The following is a 17,037-nucleotide window of genomic DNA, read 5'->3' on the forward strand; positions in this document are numbered from 1 at the left end:
TTATAACTCCTGATCCTTATGGAACCAGCATCTCAGTCCTAATAGTGTCTGATCCCAATAACACAAATATCCCAGTCCTAATAACTCCTGATCCTAATAACACCAACATCCTGATCCCAATAATTTCTGATCCTACCAGTACCAGCATTCCTGTCCTAACAACACCTGAGCTGAATAAAGCCTGATCCCAACACCAGCTCCCTCATCCCAAAACCCCCGATAACTCCCAATTCTTACAATGCCTCATCCTGATAACTCCTGACCTTGATAACTCCTGATCCTAACAACATCAACATCCCGATCCCAATAATTCCTGATCCTCACAGCACCAGCATTCCTGTCCTAATAACACCTGAGCTGAATAATGCCTGATCCCAGCACCAGCTCCCTCATCCTAAAACCCCCAATAACTCCAAATTCTTATAATGCCTGATCTTGATAACTCCTGATCCTAATAATGTCAGAGTCCCATCCTAATAAAGCCTGATCCTAATGAAATCATGGTGATTATAACTCCTGATCCTTATAGAACCACCTAATAATGTCTGATCCCAATACCACCAATATGTCAGTCCCAATAACTCCTGATCCTAATAACACCAACATCCTGATCCGAATAATTCCTGACCCTAACAGTACCAGCATTCCTGTCCTAATAACACCTGAGCTGAATATTGCCAGATCCCAGCACCAGCTTCCTCATCCTAAAAACCCCAATAATTCCCAATTCTTACAATGCCTGATCCTGATAACTCCTGATCCCAATAATTCTTGATCCTCACAACACCAGCATTCCTGTCCTGATAACAGGAATGTTATTAGGAGCCTGATAATGCCTGATCCCAACACCAGCTCCCTCATCCCAAAAACCCTGATAATTCCCAATTCTTACAATGCCTGATCCTGATAACTCCTGACCCTGATAACTCCTGATCCTAACAACACCAACATCCTGATCCCAATAATTCCTGATCCTCACAGTACCAGCATTCCCATCTGAGCTGAATATTGCCTGATCCCAACACCAGCTCCCTCACCCTAAAAACCCCAATAATTCCCAATTCTTACAATGCCTCATCCTGATAACTCCTGATCCTAATAATGTCAGAGTCCCATCCTAATAGAGCCTGATCCTAATGAAATCATGGTGATTATAACTCCTGATCCTAATAACACCAACATCCTGATCCCAATAATTCCTGATCCTAACAGTACCAGCATTCCTATCTGAGCTGAATATTGCCTGATCCCAACACCAGCTCCCTCATCCCAAAAACCCCGATAATTCCCAATTCTTACAATGCCCCATCCTGATAACTCCTGACCCTATTAACACCAACATCCTGATCCAAATAATTCCTGACCCTAACAGCACCAGCATTCCTATCCTAATAACACCTGAGCTGAATAATGATCCCAGCACCAGCTCCCTCATCCCAAAAACCCCGATAATTCCCAATTCTTACAACGCCCCATCCTGATATCTCCCCATGCCAGCAGCCTGTCCTAAATCACTCGGCGCTAACCATCGCTGTCCTCGGGCAGCGTCTGGTGGCCGCGCTGCTTTGGGCACAGGCTGCCTCCAGGAATAGCTCCAGACCTGATTCTGGTTCCTGTCCCTCTCCTTTCTCCCAGCCTGGCACAGCACAAACCCATTCATCCCGCCGGGCCAGCTCAGGTCAGGCACCCACTGAGCCCCCAGGTTGTGTCAGTGACAGAAATTCCCCCAAAACCCAAGCCCGGAGCCCCTCGAGGCGTTTTTAAGGCGGGAGCTGGCGGGGGAGCGAAGAACTGGAACGCAGAAATTGTGTTTTCCTTTAAATGTCACGGGTTTTTTTTTAAGCTCATTTTTGCACTCGGGTTTGGCGAAGCTGAGAAGACTTAAGTGACAAACCAGCTGTCCCCTGGCACAGCGCAGACACCCCCGGACCCCAAAATTGGGCTGGGCACGGCGGGGGCGGCCCCAGCGGGGCTGTGGGGGCGCTGCAGGGTGGGCGGGGGTCCCGCAGCCCCCCACCCACCCTGCTAAGCCCAGTAGACGGGCAGGAGGCTGCAGAGGATGCCCGCCGTGGTGCCCAGCATGGAGCGGTCAGCCAAGGGCATGGGGATCTTGTCCTCAGCCTGGAACATGGGGGGAAAGGCACATCCTTCAGCATCATCATCATCTTCATCACCATCTTCATCACTCCTCCGCTCAGGGAGGGGCTGCACAAGGCGCTGAGCCCCCCCAGCTCCCCCAGACCCAGCCAGGTGCTCACCTGCCGGCGCTGGAAGGTCTCCAGCACGCTGTCCAGCCCCGGCATGTTGTCCTGGTCCACTCGGGTCACGTAGCAGGCGCGGTGCAGCCGGGCTCTGTAGCTCACCAGCAGCTGTTGGGAGCCAAAGCCGGCTCAGCCTCATCCCATATCCCCCTCCTGGTGTCCCCAGAGCCCCCCACTCACATTCCTGTAGTCATAGATGACCGTGGCCGCGTTGCCGTCGCCGCTGTCCAGGTAGAAAGTGGCCGCGTTCTCGTCGTCGTCTCCCCACAAACCGGCCCGCAGCACCTGGAGGGCACCGAGGGGGGCTCAGGGTCTGCAGCAGCCCCTTCCCCTGGCACGGGGGGTTGTCACAGGCATCTTTTCATAAAAATCCTTTCTTTAGGATTTTTCTCCCTTCTGAGCAGCAACAAAATGTAAACAATGGTTATCCGCTGCTGTGGAATGACACAGGTGGATCCGTGATTGGTCTTCTGTGGATGTTTGGATTTACTGACCACTCTGGAGCACACTGGTCCAAACCTCACCCTGGGCACTGGGAATGCAGCATCCCATGGTCCAAACCCTCACCCTGGGCACTGGGAATGCAGCTCCTCACATCCAACCCTTCATCCTGGGCACTGGGAATGCAGCATCCCATGGTTCAACCCTTCAACCTGGGCACTGGGAATGCAGCATCCCACCTCCCTCGCTTTCTGCCGGGACACAAACCTTTGTCATTCTTTCCTTTTCTATTCTCAGCTTGGCTAACTTCTGAGAACTTTCCTATTTCTTTTTAGTATCGTTACAATGCAGCACATCTCTCACAAACTAACAAATCAAGCCTTCTGAACACGGAACCAACATTCTCATCCCTCCCTTCACCCTGCCACCCTCGCAAGCCCCGTGACAGGGGCTGGCACGGGGAAGGGGTGGCACTGGCGGTGGCACTCACGCTGTCGCCGCGGCGCTGCTCCACGCTCAGCCACATCAGCAGCGCGGCGGCCACGATGACCACGAGCAGGAGCAGCAGCAGCGCCGCGATGAGCAGGCAGCGCAGGCGGCCGCAGCCCAGCAGCTTGCGGGGCAGGTAGCACAGCAGCCGGGGCACGAAGCACAGCGCCTTCCTGAGGCAGCCGGAGCAGCTGGCACAGCCGGGACACTTGGGGCACTTGGGGCACTGGCAGCACTTGGGCACGCAGCAGCACTTGGCGCAGCACCAGCCGCATCTGGCGCAGCATTTGGTGCAGCACCAGCTGCATTTGGTGCAGCATTTGGCGCAGCACGTGGCGCAGGGCACGCAGCAGCCCGGGCAGCAGCAGCCGTTCCCCGAGTCCTGGGGGGGCAGGAAAATGGGGGGATTTGGGGTCAGGGGGGTGGAAATGGGAGCTGGGGGGATGCAGGAGGTTGGGGGTGGATTGCAGCTCTCATCCTGCTGACCCCCAGCATCCTGCTGCCCCCCTGGGCACTGGGGATGCAGCATCCCACATCCAACCCCTCACCCTGGGCACCGGGAATGCAGCATCCCATGGTCCAAATTCCTAAGATGGGCACTGGGAATGCAGTATCCCATGGTCAAAATCCCCATCCTGGGCACTGGGAATGCAGCATACCATGGTTCTGACCCTCATCCTGGGCACTGGGAATGCAGGATCCCACATCCAACCCTTCATTCTGGGCACTGGGAATGCAGCATCCCATGGTCCAAACTCCCATCCTGGGCACTGGGAATGCAGCATCCCACATCCAACCCCTCACCCTGGGCACTGGGAATGCAGCATCCCATGGTTCTGACCCTCATCCTGGGCACAGGGAATGCAGGATCCCACATCCAACCCTTCACCCTGGGCACTGGGAATGCAGCATCCCATGGTCCAAACTCCCATCCTGGGCACTGGGAATGCAGCATCCCATGGTTCTGACCCTCATTCTGGGCACTGGGAATGCAGCATCCCATGGTCCAACCCTTCACCCTGGGCACAGGGAATGCAGCATCCCACATCCAACCCCTCACCCTGGGCAGCATCCCACGGTCCAAACCCCCCTGTCGGGCACTGGTGCCCTGCTGGGACAAACTGGGCAAAGCCCTGTGCCCAGCTGGCTGCAGGGACACCGCAGGGATGGCAGTGCCACCCTGCAGGCACTCACCTCCTCTTCAAGCACCACCTGCTTCATGCTGCCCTCCATGGCTGCTGCCTCCTCCTCCTCCTCCTCCTCCCATTCCCAGCCCGGTCTGACTGCAGGGACTGGCATCTTTATACTGGGACACCGGGGTGGGGACGCTGTGAGGGGTTTGGTGGCCCTGGGGTGCTGCCAGGCCCTGGCATGTGACCCACTCCAGTGGTGTTTGCTGAGCGCCCGCTCCCAGCTGGGTGCCCTGGGAACCCGCAGCTCAAGAGGCTGCGAGGGCACTGGGTCAAGGACCCTCGTCCCCAGGCACGGGCACCTCTCTGCCGCCCAGCAGCGAGGTGCCAGGGCCAAAACAAACCCTCCAGGGTGGAGCATCCGGCTGTGCCCGTGCCCAGGGTGGCAGCTGGCTCGTGTCCCTGTGCCAGCTCGGGCACCTGCAGCTGCTTGATGTGGCAAGGAGCAAACAGGACGTGAAATATTTCCTGTAAATCCACGGGGAGGGGGTGGGAACGGGGTCACCGTGGTGTGGGGAGTGTCCCTGACCCTCATTCCTGCTCCTGGGGCTGCCCAGACACTGCTGGTGGCTTTTGGGGGCTGGCAGAGGTGCCCACAGTGCAGATTTGAGTGTCCCTGACCCTCATTCCTGCTCCTGAGGCTGCCCAGGCACTGCTGGTGGCATTTGGGGGCTGGCAGAGGTGCCCACAGTGTGGATTTGAGTGTCCCTGACCCTCATTCCTGCTCCTGGGGCTGCCCAGACACTGCTGGTGGCTTTTGGGGGCTGGCAGAGGTGCCCACAGTGTGGATTTGAGTGTCCCTGACCAGGGTGGATTTATTTGAGTGTCCCTGACCCTCATTCCTGCTCCTGAGGCTGCCCAGGCACTGCTGGTGGCTTTTAGGGCTGGCAGAGGTGCCCACAGTGCAGATCTGAGTGTCCCTGACCAGGGTGAATTTATTTGAGTGTCCCCGACCAGGGTGGATTTATTTGAGTGTCCCTGACCCTCATTCCTGCTCCTGAGGCTGCCCAGGCACTGCTGGTGGCATTTGGGGGCTGGCAGAGGTGCCCACAGTGTGGATTTGAGTGTCCCTGACCCTCATTCCTGCTCCTGGGGCTGCCCAGGCACTGCTGGTGGCTTTTGGGGGCTGGCAGAGGTGCCCACAGTGTGGATTTGAGTGTCCCTGACCCTCATTCCTGCTCCTGGGGCTGCCCAGGCACTGCTGGTCACTTTTGGGGCTGGCAGAGGTGCCCACAGCGGGGATTTTTTTTTGGGTTTAGGGGGTCCCAGCTCCGGTGTGTCCCCCTCAGGTGGCGTGGGGACACTGCTGAGCTTTGGTTTTGCCCATCCACAAGCTCCTCCTGCAACTGGGACCCCTCCAGTTCCCCCCGAGACCCCCAACACCCCCCAATACTGAACGTTGCCTCTTTTCCCAGGGTGTCAAGGGCCACAAGAGCGCCTTGAGTGGCTCCTGGCTGTTTGTTCTGTCCCCATGGGAGCCCTTATCAGCTTCCCTGGCCCACGGCACCCCCTTGACCCGGCTCCTTATCACGGTCAGGGTGTTTTGGGAAGCAGAGCTGCTGGCCCTGAGCCAGCACATGGAAACCTGCAATGTCCCTCCTGTTGCCAGCAAAGTGTCACACCCCCGGGGCAATGACCTTGCTCTCTGCCCGTGATTTTGGGGACAGCAGTGAGTTTGCAGCTCTGGAAAGATCAAATCAACTCCCAGGGGTCTCTTCTTCCCCCTCCCAGCCTCGCTGCTCCTCTGGTTTTCAGTGCTGCACTTGGGAGAGGCCCCAAAGCTGATGGAGGGGCAAGAGGGGCTGGAATGGTTGGGAAAAGGGTGAGGATGAGGAGGAGGAGGAGCTGGAGCAAGTGGATCGTGGTGTCTGTGGGTGACACTTGGTTCCCACTGGGGATGTGGCGCTGTCCCTCTGTCCCCAGCTGCACCAGGAGGGGACAGGGTTGGGAGATTTTACTGAAGGGCTGAAAGTGCAGGGGCTGCTCCTTCGTGCTCACCCTCCACGCTCCCAACTGGGGGGGCACAGCTGGGGACACTGGGGGGACGCAGGTGGGGACATTGGGAGGGCACAGGTGGGGGCAATGAGGGGGACACAGCTGGGGAATGAGAGGACATAGGTGGGGACAATGAGAGGGCACAGGTGGGGACGCTGGGAGGGCAGAGGTGGGGACAATGAGAGGACATAGGTGGGGACAATGGGGGGACATAGGTGGGGACAATGGGAGGGCAGAGGTGGGGACAATGAGAGGGCACAGGTGGGGACAATGGGGGGACATAGGTGGGGACAATGGGAGGGCACAGGTGGGGACAATGGGAGGGCACATGTGGGGACAATGGGGGGACATAGGTGGGGACAATGAGAGGGCACAGGTGGGGACATTGGCAGGACACAGTTGGGGACGATGGGAGGGCACAGTTGGGGACCCTGAGGGGGCACAGGTGCGGACAATGAGAGGATGCAGTTGGGGACACTGGGGGGACAGAAGTGGGGACAGTGGGGGGACACAGTTGGGGACAATGGGAGGGCACAGGAGGGGATGATGGGAGGGCACAGTTGGGGACAATGGGAGGACCCAGGTGGGGACAATGGGAGGGCACAGGTGGGGACCCTGAGGGGGCACAGGTGGGGACAGTGTGGGAACACAAGTGGGGACACTGGGAGGGCACAGGTGGGGACACTGGGAGGACACAGCTGGGGACACTGGGGGAACACAACTGGGGACAATGAGAGGACCCAGGTGGGGACAATGAGAGGGCATAGGTGGGGACAATGAGAGGACGCAGTTGAGGACAATAGGAAGGCCCAGCAGGGGACAATGAGAGGACCCAGGTGGGGACAATGGGAGGGCACAGCTGGGGACACTGGGGGAACACAATTGGGGACAATGAGAAGGCACAGTTGGGGACAATGGGAGGGCACAGCTGGGGACTATGAGAGGACACAGCTGGGGACAATGAGATGGCACAGGTGGGTCATCGTGTGCCCTTTTGCTGCTGGCCCCCATGTTTGATCCCTCCCAACACGAGTGATTCCCCTCCCTACCCTGCACCGCACAAGGGGACACCCCTGGGACCCCGTGTCCCCGTCCCCAGCACCCAGGAAGGGCAAGAGCACACTCGGAGGCGGTGACACAGCCTTTACTTTGTAGACAGAAGCAAACCCCGACGCAAATCCCGCTTTTTCTATGGCGGGAGCACGCAGTGCCAAGCGACAATGGGCGGGGTGGCTGTCCCCAGCGTGGGGACGAGGAGGAGGAGGAGAGATCCCCGCCTGGAAGGGGACAGTGGGGGACAGTGCCACCCCCATGTGGCTGTCCCATCCCGCTATGCCCAGAACACGGGGACGGCGCTGCAGAGGATGTTGATGGTGGTGCCCAGGATGGAGCGGTCAGCCAGGGGCACGGCCCTGTCCCCGACCTTGTCCTCGTCCTGCAGGACACAGAACGGAGCAGAGCACCCACAAAAGGACAAACAAACCCCCAGCCCCGCATTCTCCAGCCTGGTGCGGCTCCACCCCTGTGCTTGTGAGGCAGAGGAGAAATTCTCCAGAGTAGAAATTGTCCAGAGTAGAAATCCATTTTGATTTAGGTGAAACGCACACCTTTGAGTCTGTGGTTAGAAAACAGAGCTATGTAGCCTGACTGCAAAGCCCAGGCTCTGAAAAACTGCTCCAGTGAAAGACAGAGATAAGGGGGAGGAGACAAAAAGTGATAAAGTGAGACAGAGACTGCTGTGAGAGCAGGTCAACCTGACCCAGGAATTCTTTCTGATAAAGAAGAACTAGCGGCAAATATCATGCGAAATTCATAAAAATGAATATGTATGAACGCAGTGTGAAATTGTGTGCACATGTATCTGAGAGGGGGATAAAAAGCGACCTGAAGTTCCCATGTCTTTTAAGGAGAGTAATCTCCACATGCTGTAATAAACATACCGGCTTTGCAACTTTCACAAAGTTGTACATTTTAGTTATCTCCACAAACAGTTGTCACCTCACCTGCCGGCGCTGGAAGGTCTCGGTGACAGCGTCCAGCCCCGGGAAGTTGTCCTTGTCCACGCGGGTGATGTAGCAGGCACGGTGACGCCAGGACCTGTATCCGACCAGCAGCTGTGGGCAGACAGAGCTGGCTCAGCCTGCACGGTGCTGTGGTGCCATGCATGTCCCCATGTCCGGGTGTCCCCATGTCCCAGTGTCCCCACGCACCCATGTCCCGTGTCCCCATGTCCCCATGTCCCGTGTCCCCACGCACCCATGTCCCCATGTCCCCGTGTCCCCATGTCCCGTGTCCCCACGCACCCATGTCCCCATGTCCCCATGTCCCCGTGTTCCCATATCCCCATATCCCCATGTCCCCGTGTCCCCGTGTTCCTGTGTCGCCATGTCCCTATGCTCCCATGTCTCTATGTCCCCGTGTCCCCATGCCCCCATGTCCCCGTGTCCCCACACCCCTATGTCCCTATGTTCCCATGTCTTCACGTCCCCATATCCCCATGTCCCCATGTCCCCATGTCCCCATGTCCCCATGTCCCCGTGTCCCTATGTCCCCGTGTCCCCACACACCCATGTCCCCGTGTCCCCGTGTCTCCATGTCCCTGTATCCCCATATCCCCAAGTCCCCAAGTCCCCCCTGTCCCCATGTCCCCGTGTCCCCACACACCCATGTCCCGTGTCCCCATGTCCCGTGTCCCCACACACCCATGTCCCATGTCCCCATGTCCCGTGTCCCCATGTCCCGTGTCCCCACACACCCATGTCCCTGTCCCCTCGCACCTTGCCGTAGTCGTACACCACGGCGGCCGAGCCGTTGTGCCCGTCCCGCACGGCGAACGTGCCGCTCCTCTCCCTCCTGCTCACGGCGAGCTGCTGGGGGCTCCCCTCGCCATCCAGCCCCTGGATGCTCATCCGCAGCACCTGCCGGGGGGCGAGAGGGCTCAGGGGGCTCTGCGGGGGCTGACCCTGTCCCCCTGTCCCCACAAAGCCGCGGTGCCATCCCGGAGCTGGTGGCACCGCTCTGTCCTCACCGTCTCGGCGTGGGACTCGCTGAGGTGCAGCCCCAGCAGCAGGAAGGCCACGTTGACCACCACGAGGGCCACCACCACCAGCGCCACCATCAGCAGGAGGCCCTTGAGCTCGTGGGGGATGCAGGGCAGGCGCGGGGACTCCGTGTACCTCTGTTGGGGACAGGGGAGCGCCCGGCTGAGCCAGAGCCGGGGGTGGCACCGGGGGCTCCTCGGGGTGGGTGGTGGGTGCTCCTTACCGGAGGTGCCTCCTCCATCAGCGCCTCTTTAGAGCTGTCCTCCATCCCTCCGTGCGCTCCTGTCCCTTTGCCAGCCCGGGCTTGGGGGCATTTATAGGATTCCGTGTGGCCGGCGAGGGTTGGGGACACTCCATCTGCCGAGTGCCACTTGTGCTGTTTGCTGAGCCCGCAAAGAGCCAGGGAGGGGACGGAAAAACCTCCGAGGGCCCTTCCGCGGCAGCTGTGCGGGTGCCAAGGCAAACAGCGGGCACTGCCCGCCCTCCACACACCCAGCACGTCCCGGGGGGGGGGGGGGGCTGCACCCCTGGTTGTGCACGGGCAGCTGTGCCAGCCCCCCCCGGGGCGGGCAAGGAGCTGGCTGCGCTCATTGTTCCCGAGGGCACCGTGCCAGGGACGGCGCAGATGGACGCCTGGCATGGGAGAGATGGGTGCCAGGGACGGACGGGTGCCCAGCGCGGCGTGGGTGGGTGCCCAGGGCGGCGCGGATGGGTGCCCGGTGCGCTGCGGGCACAGCGGGCACGGCGAGGGGCTGGGGGAGCTGCTGCGGGGGGCGTCACCCCTGGCGTGTCCCCCCAAGTTCTGCGCACCCCAAGAGCAGCCGGTGGCAGGCGGGGAACGCCGAGTTTGGGACACGCGCGCACGGACACGCGTGCCCAGGGATGCTGGAGCTGTCACTCACCGCATCCTTCATCCCTCCCTCCTTCCCTCCCTCCTCCTCTCCCTCCGTCCCTCCCTCCCTCCCTCCCGCAGCAGCTCCCGGGCATGGTGTGCTGCAGAGCCGCGGGTCAGGCGCCCGCAGCCTCCGCCGCTTCTCCTCCACACTGAAATCCCCAGAAGAATTTTAAAAAAGAGAGAAAAAAAAAAAAAAAAAAAGGTTTTTGCACAGCTGACGGGCATTGGGAGCAGCTGCCGGGATCGAGCAGGGATCAGGCCAGGGAGTGATGGAGCTGCGGCGCTGGAGGATGCCCAGGGAGCAGCTCCCCGCTCTCCTCCTCCTCCTCCTCCTGGCCGTGGCCTGGCTCTGGCTGCCGGCGGAGGGGCGGCGGCCCCCCCGGCCTCCCCCTTGCCCCCCGAGCTGCTCCTGCACCCGGGACACGGCTTTCTGCGTGGACTCCAAGGCCGTGCCCAAAAACCTGCCCCCCGAGGTCATCTCGCTGTGAGTACCGGGGTGGGGACAGCGGTGGGGACAGCGTCACACCCCAGGAGCGCAGAGCTGGCAGGGGCTGGAGGGGCAGGGACACCCCTGATGTGCTGCGCAGGGGGACAAAGGGGTGGCAGGGCGGGGTCCGGGAGCAGGAGGAGGCTGGGGACAGCCCGGGACGTGTCCCTGTGTCCTGCGGTGCTGGCACACGCAGCCATCCATCGGTGCCAAGCGGAGCAGGGCTGCAGCCTGTCCCCAACGCGACCTTGGGCAGCAGAACCCCGGGGGGACACGGCTGTGACCGTGGGGAGCAGAACCCCGGGGGGACGCGGCTGTGACCGTGGGGAGCCCCGAGGGACACGGCTGTGGCCGTGGGGAGCAGAACCCCGGGGGGACGCGGCTGTGGCCGTGGGGAGCCCCGAGGGACACGGCTGTGACCGTGGGGAGCAGAACCCCGGGGGGACACGGCTGTGACCTTGGTGACCACAGCCCCGGGGGGACACGATTGAGGAGGGAGGGTGATGATGATGATGATGATGATGATGATGATGATGATGATGATGGACAGGGCTGTGCCCCGGAGGCTGGCACGGGGAGGTGTGGCAGGTGGGGGGTGTTTACAGCTGTGTGAGTGTGTGTTTGCACACCTGTCTGTGTATATTTACACATGTGTGTGTGCTTACTCACTAGTTTGTGTGTGTTACACACGTGTTTGTGTGTGCTACACCTCTGCGTGTGCATGTTTACACACCCGCTTGTGGATATTTACATGTGTGTGTGTGCTTGCACACCCGTTTGTTACACCTGTGTGTGCGTGTGCTTGCACACCCATTTGTGTGTGCTTACACACCTGTTTGTGTGTGTTACACCCATGTGTGTGTTATACCTGTGTGCTTGCACATGAATTTGTGTGTGTGACATCTGTGTGTGTGTTACACCAGTGTGTGCATGCTTACACACTCATTTGTGTGTGTTAGACCGGTGTGCATGTGATTACACACCTGTTTGTGTGTGTTACACCTGCGTGTGTGCTTACACACCCATTCATGTGTGTTTACACACGTGTGTGTGCTTACATACCCATTTGTGTGTGGTTACACACCTGTTTGTGTGTGTTACACCTGTCTGTGTGTGCTTGCACACCTGTCTGTGCGTGTTATACCAGTCTGTGTGTGCTTACACACACGTCTGTGTGTGTTACACTTGTCTGTGTGTGTTAGACCTGTGTGTGTGCTTACACACCCATTCATGTGTGTTTACACAGGTGTGTGAGCTTACACACCCATTCATGTGTGTTTACACATGTATGTGTGCTTACATACCCATTTGTGTGTGGTTACACACCCGTTCATGTGTATTACACCTGTCTGTGTGTGTTAGACCTGTGTGTGTGCTTACACACCCATTCATGCGTGTTTACACATGTATGTGTGCTTACATACCCATTTGTGTGTGGTTACACACTCGTTCATGTGTGTTACACCTGTCTGTGTGTGTTACACCTGTCTCTGTATGTTACACCTGTCTGTGTGTGTTACACCAGTCTGTGTGTGTTACACCAGTCTGTGTGTGCTTGCACACCCGTTTCTGTGTGTTCACACACATGTGCAAGCACGTGGCCCCGGGCCAGGGGCTGCCGCAGGGCGTGGGCAGCCTGGGGTTGGTGCCAGCCCCGTCCCCTCCGTGTCCCCACACCGGGCAGGGCGGCTGCTGGGGTCCCTGTGCCAATGCCAGCGCCCCTCACGGGCTGCCCTGGCAGGCAGCAGGTGACACACCCAGCCCGTGCTGGTGGGCACGAGGGTGGCAGTGCCAGGCTGCTGCCGTCCCCTGTCCTGCAGCTCCGTCTTTCCCACAGGACCATGGTGAACGCGGCTTTCACGGAGATCCGGGAGGCGGCCTTCGCCCACATCCCCTCCCTGCAGTTCCTGTAGGTGCCCCCCTGGTGCCCCCCTGGTGCCCACCTGGTGCCCACCTGGTGCTCACCATGCCCAGCCTGGCACTGATGTCTCCCCCTTCTCTTTGCAGCCTCCTCAACTCCAACAAGTTCACGCTGATCGGGGACAACGCCTTCGCCGGGCTCTCGCACCTGCAGTACCTGTGTGTGACACCGGGACGGGGACACGGGGAGGGGACAGGGAGGGGACAGGGGGACACTCGGGATGGCCCCGTCACTGTCTGCTCCCGTTCCAGGTTCATTGAGAACAACGACATCCAGGCGCTCTCAAAGGCCACTTTCCGCGGGCTCAAGTCCCTGACACACCTGTGAGCACCTGGGGGACACTGTGGGGGTGGCCCTGTCCCTTCGTCACTGTCAGGGATGTGTCACCTCCACAACCCTTCTTGTCCCCAGCTCCTTGGCCAACAACAACCTGCAGACGCTGCCACGGGACCTCTTCAAGCCGCTGGACATCCTGAGTGACCTGTGAGGCTGCCACAGCTCTGGGGACACCGGGCTGGGACAGGGTGACATGCCAGGGGCTGGCACTGGGGCAGGGTGTGGTGTGCTGGGGGTGATGGTGCCATCCCTGCTGGCAGGGACTCTCAGGACATTGAGATGGGAGAGGGTGACATCCTGAGGGGGACTCGGTGCCATCCCTGGCACAGAGCCCTGGGACACCAAGCTGGAGAGAGAGTGACATCCCAGTGGGTGCTGGGGGTGATGGTGCCATCCTTGCTAGGGACCTCTGGGACACTGAACTGGGCACAAGTGACACACCAGTGGGTGGCTGGGGGTGATGGTGCCATCTGTGGCAGGGAGCCCTGGGACGCTGAGCGGGAAGAGGGTGACACAGCAGTGAGTTCTGGGGGCGACTCGGTGCCATCCCTAGCAAGGAACCCCAGGACACTGAGCTGGGACGAGGTGACATCCTGGTGGGCACTGGTGCCATCCTTGGCGGGGAACCCCAGCACACTGAGTGGGGAGAGGGTGACACAGCAGTGAGTTCTGGGCGTGACTCAGTGCCATCCCTGGCAGGGACCTCCGTGGCAACTCGCTGGCCTGTGACTGCAAGATCAAGTGGCTGGTGGAGTGGCTGGAGAGCACCAACACCACGGTCCCCGCCGTGTTCTGCAGCAGCCCCGGGCAGTTCGAGGGACAGCGGATCCGGGACCTGGCGCTCGGTGACTTCCAGTGCATCACCACGGGTAGGGCACCACGGCAGTGACGGTGCTCACAGGGGTCTGAGGGCGAGGGAAGAGATGAGGATCTGACTCCGTGTTTCTGAAGGCTTGATTTATTATTTTATGATATATATTATATTAAAACTATACTAAAAGAATAGAAGAAAGGATTTCATCAGAAGGCTGGCTAAGAATAGAAAAAGAAGGAATGATAATAAAGGTTTGTGGCTCGGACAGAGAGTCTGAGCCAGCTGACTGTGATTGGTTATTAATTAGAAACAACCCCATGAGACCAATCACAGATGCCCCTGTTGCATTCCACAGCAGCAGATAATCAATGTTTACATTTTGTTCCTGAGGCCTCCCAGCTTCTCAGGAGGAAAAATCCTGAGGAAAGGATTTTTCATAAAACATGTCTGTGACACACCGCCACCTGTCACTTGTCACCTGTCACCTCACTGCTGGCTGTTCAGACCTTCACTGCCGCCTCTCCCTGCTCCAGATTTCGTGATGCACCAGGTCCTGCCCTTCCAGGCGGTGTCGGCCGAGCCCTTCACCTACGCCAGTGACCTGTACGTGGCCCTGGCCCAGCCCAGCGCCAGCAGCTGCTCCATCCTCAAGTGGGACTACGTGGAGCGCAAACTCCGCGACTTCGACCGCATCCCCGGTGAGGAACCGGGCTGGGGGTCCCCTCCTGGGCTGGGACCCTCTTTGGGGTGGCCTGGCACGGTGTGACTCCGTGGTTGTGCCACCAGCTCACTCGGCAGTGCACTGCAAGCCCATCGTGGCGCAGGAGCAGCTCTACGTGGTGGTGGCGCAGCTCTTTGGCGGCTCCTACATCTACCGCTGGGACACGGCCGTGGACAAGTTCATCAAGATCCAGGACATCGACAGCCAGAAGATCCGCAAGCCCAACGACATCGAGGCCTTCCAGATCGAGGGCGACTGGTACTTCGTCATCGCCGACAGCTCCAAGGCGGGCTCCACCAGCCTCTACCGCCTCAACCAGAACGGCTTCTACTCGCACCAAGCCCTGCACGCCTGGCACCGCGACACCGACGTGGAGTACGTGGAGAACGACGGCAAACCCCGGCTGATCATCTCCAGCAGCTCCCAGGCGCCCGTCATCTACCAGTGGAGCCGGGCCCAGAAGCAGTTCGTGCCTCAGGGCGAGGTGGGCGAGATGCTGGACGTGCAGATGGTCAAGCACTTCAGGGCCAAGCGGGAGCAGTTCCTGTGCCTCAGCCGCTACATCGGCGACTCCAAGGTGGTGCGCTGGGAAGGGCAGCGCTTCGTGGAGGTGCAGACGCTGCCGTCGCGCGGCTCCATGGTGATGCAGCCCTTCGCCGTGGGCCAGCGGCAGTACCTGGCGCTGGGCAGCGACTTCTCCTTCACCCACGTCTACCTGTGGGAGGAGGAGAAGCAGAAATTCGCCAAGTTCCAGGAGCTGTCGGTGCAGGCGCCGCGGGCGTTCCGGGCCGTGCCGGCGGCCGACGTGCAGCTGCTGCTGGCGCCCAGCTTCAAGGCCAACACGCTGGTGTACCGGCACGTGGTGGTGGACCTCAGCCTGTAGCTGGCACCCCGAGAGCCACCGGACATGCATGAGCCCACCACGCCTCATCCCACCCCACATGCCGGCCCTCCGCCTTCACCCAGCCCCACGGTGCCTCAGTTTCCCCACGGTGCTCCCGGGTTCACGCTGTGGGACGCCCCTTGCGCTGCAGAGCGTCACCCCTGGGGGGTGGAGAGGGTTTGGGGGGGGGTCTTTGGGGTGGGAGATGGGGGTAGGAAAGGAGGGGGACAGCGGGCAGGGATGTGGTGGGAGGGGTGGGGGGCTCCCGGGATGCTGAGAGGCTTTGGGATGGTCCAAAGGGGGTGGGATGGCCAAGGTGGATGTGGTGGCATGGCCTGGGGAGCATGGGGTGTTCTGAGGTGGATGCAGATGGGATGGTGAGGATGATGATGGGACGGTGAGGATGATGATGGGGTGTCCTGGGATGGTCTGAGGATGCAGATGGGATGGTGAGGATGATGATGGGATGCTCCAGGATGCTCTGAGGATGATGATGAGATGCTGAGGGTGATGATGAGAAGCTCCAGGAGGTTCTGAGGATGCAGATGGGATGCTGAGGATGATGATGGGATGCTCCAGGATGCTCTGAGGATGCAGATGGGATGGTGAGGATGATGATGGGATGCTCCAGGATGCTCTGAGGATGATGATGGGATGCTGAGGGTGATGATGGGATGCTCTGAGGATGATGATGGGATGCTGAGGGTGATGATGGGATGCTCTGAGGATGATGATGGGATGCTGAGGGTGATGATGAGAAGCTCCAGGATGCTCTGAGGATGCAGATGGGATGCTGAGGATGATGATGGGAAGCTCCAAGCCCAGCGGGACGACCCAAGGATGATGATGGGAAGCTCCAGGATGCCCTGAGGATGATGATGGGATGCCCTGAGGATGATGGAAGCTCCGGGATGGATGAAGCAGTGGACAGAGGAACGCTCCAGGCCAGCAGCTCCTGTCCCTCTCCGTGCATGCCCAGCAGCTCCCCGTGCCCATGGCCCCGCTGCCAGGCAGGACCCAGCGTGCCAGCGGGGCGTCCGTGCCCACCAACCCCCCAATAAACACACTGTGCCCCCCAGCCCTGCCCGTGTCTCCTTCGGGTGGTGCCACCCACAGCTCCACCCGACATTGCACTGCCCCAGGGAGAGGCAATTCCTCGTTTTAGGGTGAACATGGGGTTTTTCCCAGCAGAAACCTTGGCCCACCTCGGTGCCCGACGTTCTGCAGCCCCAGGGAGAGGGAGTTCCTCATTTTTGGGTGCTCCTGAACCCCACGTGTGGGTTTTTTCCACCAGAAACCTGATCCCACCTCAGTGCCACCTCCATCCAAAATTCTGCTCCCCCAAGGAGAGGGAAATCCTCATTTTTGCATTCTCCTGACCCAAATCTGGGATTTTTTTCCAACAGAAACCTTGGCCCACCTTGGTGCATGACATTCTGCTCCCCCAGAGAGAAGGAATTCCTCATTTTTGGGTGCGCATGGGATTTTTCCAGCAGAAATCTTGGCCCACCTCAGTGCTTGCTCCCTCCAACACTCTGCCCCTCCAGGGAGAGGGAATTCCTC

General features: G+C 59.6%; 3 protein-coding genes across 4 annotated transcripts; 1 reads left to right on the forward strand and 2 right to left on the reverse strand.

The window, feature by feature from the left end:
* Nucleotides 1-1,805: 1,805 nt before the first annotated feature.
* On the reverse strand, nucleotides 1,806-4,510 carry LOC134428460 (pulmonary surfactant-associated protein C-like). 2 transcript variants are annotated; one of them, XM_063175201.1, is made up of 6 exons: nucleotides 4,386-4,510; nucleotides 3,505-3,573; nucleotides 3,193-3,471; nucleotides 2,442-2,546; nucleotides 2,259-2,369; nucleotides 1,806-2,121 (listed from the first exon to the last, which is right to left on the reverse strand). In XM_063175201.1, the coding sequence occupies exons 1-6, from the start codon at nucleotides 4,488-4,490 to the stop codon at nucleotides 2,026-2,028; spliced, it is 765 nt and encodes a 254-aa protein (XP_063031271.1). In that variant the 5' UTR covers nucleotides 4,491-4,510; the 3' UTR covers nucleotides 1,806-2,025. The 2 variants fall into 2 exon arrangements, with proteins under 2 accessions (XP_063031271.1, XP_063031270.1); XM_063175200.1 differs by having other exon boundaries at nucleotides 3,193-3,573.
* A 2,994-nt stretch (nucleotides 4,511-7,504) lies between these two features.
* Nucleotides 7,505-9,870, reverse strand: SFTPC (surfactant protein C). Its single transcript, XM_063175242.1, has 5 exons — nucleotides 9,641-9,870; nucleotides 9,405-9,554; nucleotides 9,154-9,294; nucleotides 8,380-8,490; nucleotides 7,505-7,811 (listed from the first exon to the last, which is right to left on the reverse strand). Exons 1-5 carry the CDS (start codon nucleotides 9,683-9,685, stop codon nucleotides 7,707-7,709), a joined length of 552 nt encoding a protein of 183 aa, XP_063031312.1. The 5' UTR covers nucleotides 9,686-9,870; the 3' UTR covers nucleotides 7,505-7,706.
* A 496-nt stretch (nucleotides 9,871-10,366) lies between these two features.
* LGI3 (leucine rich repeat LGI family member 3) lies at nucleotides 10,367-15,654 on the forward strand. Its single transcript, XM_063175241.1, has 8 exons — nucleotides 10,367-10,796; nucleotides 12,637-12,708; nucleotides 12,807-12,878; nucleotides 12,972-13,043; nucleotides 13,132-13,203; nucleotides 13,756-13,925; nucleotides 14,404-14,568; nucleotides 14,657-15,654. Exons 1-8 carry the CDS (start codon nucleotides 10,582-10,584, stop codon nucleotides 15,472-15,474), a joined length of 1,656 nt encoding a protein of 551 aa, XP_063031311.1. The 5' UTR covers nucleotides 10,367-10,581; the 3' UTR covers nucleotides 15,475-15,654.
* The last annotated feature ends 1,383 nt before the right edge of the window (nucleotides 15,655-17,037 follow it).

The sequence above is a fragment of the Melospiza melodia genome, chromosome 23 (genome assembly GCF_035770615.1).
Source record: "Melospiza melodia melodia isolate bMelMel2 chromosome 23, bMelMel2.pri, whole genome shotgun sequence".
Taxonomy (NCBI): domain Eukaryota; kingdom Metazoa; phylum Chordata; class Aves; order Passeriformes; family Passerellidae; genus Melospiza; species Melospiza melodia.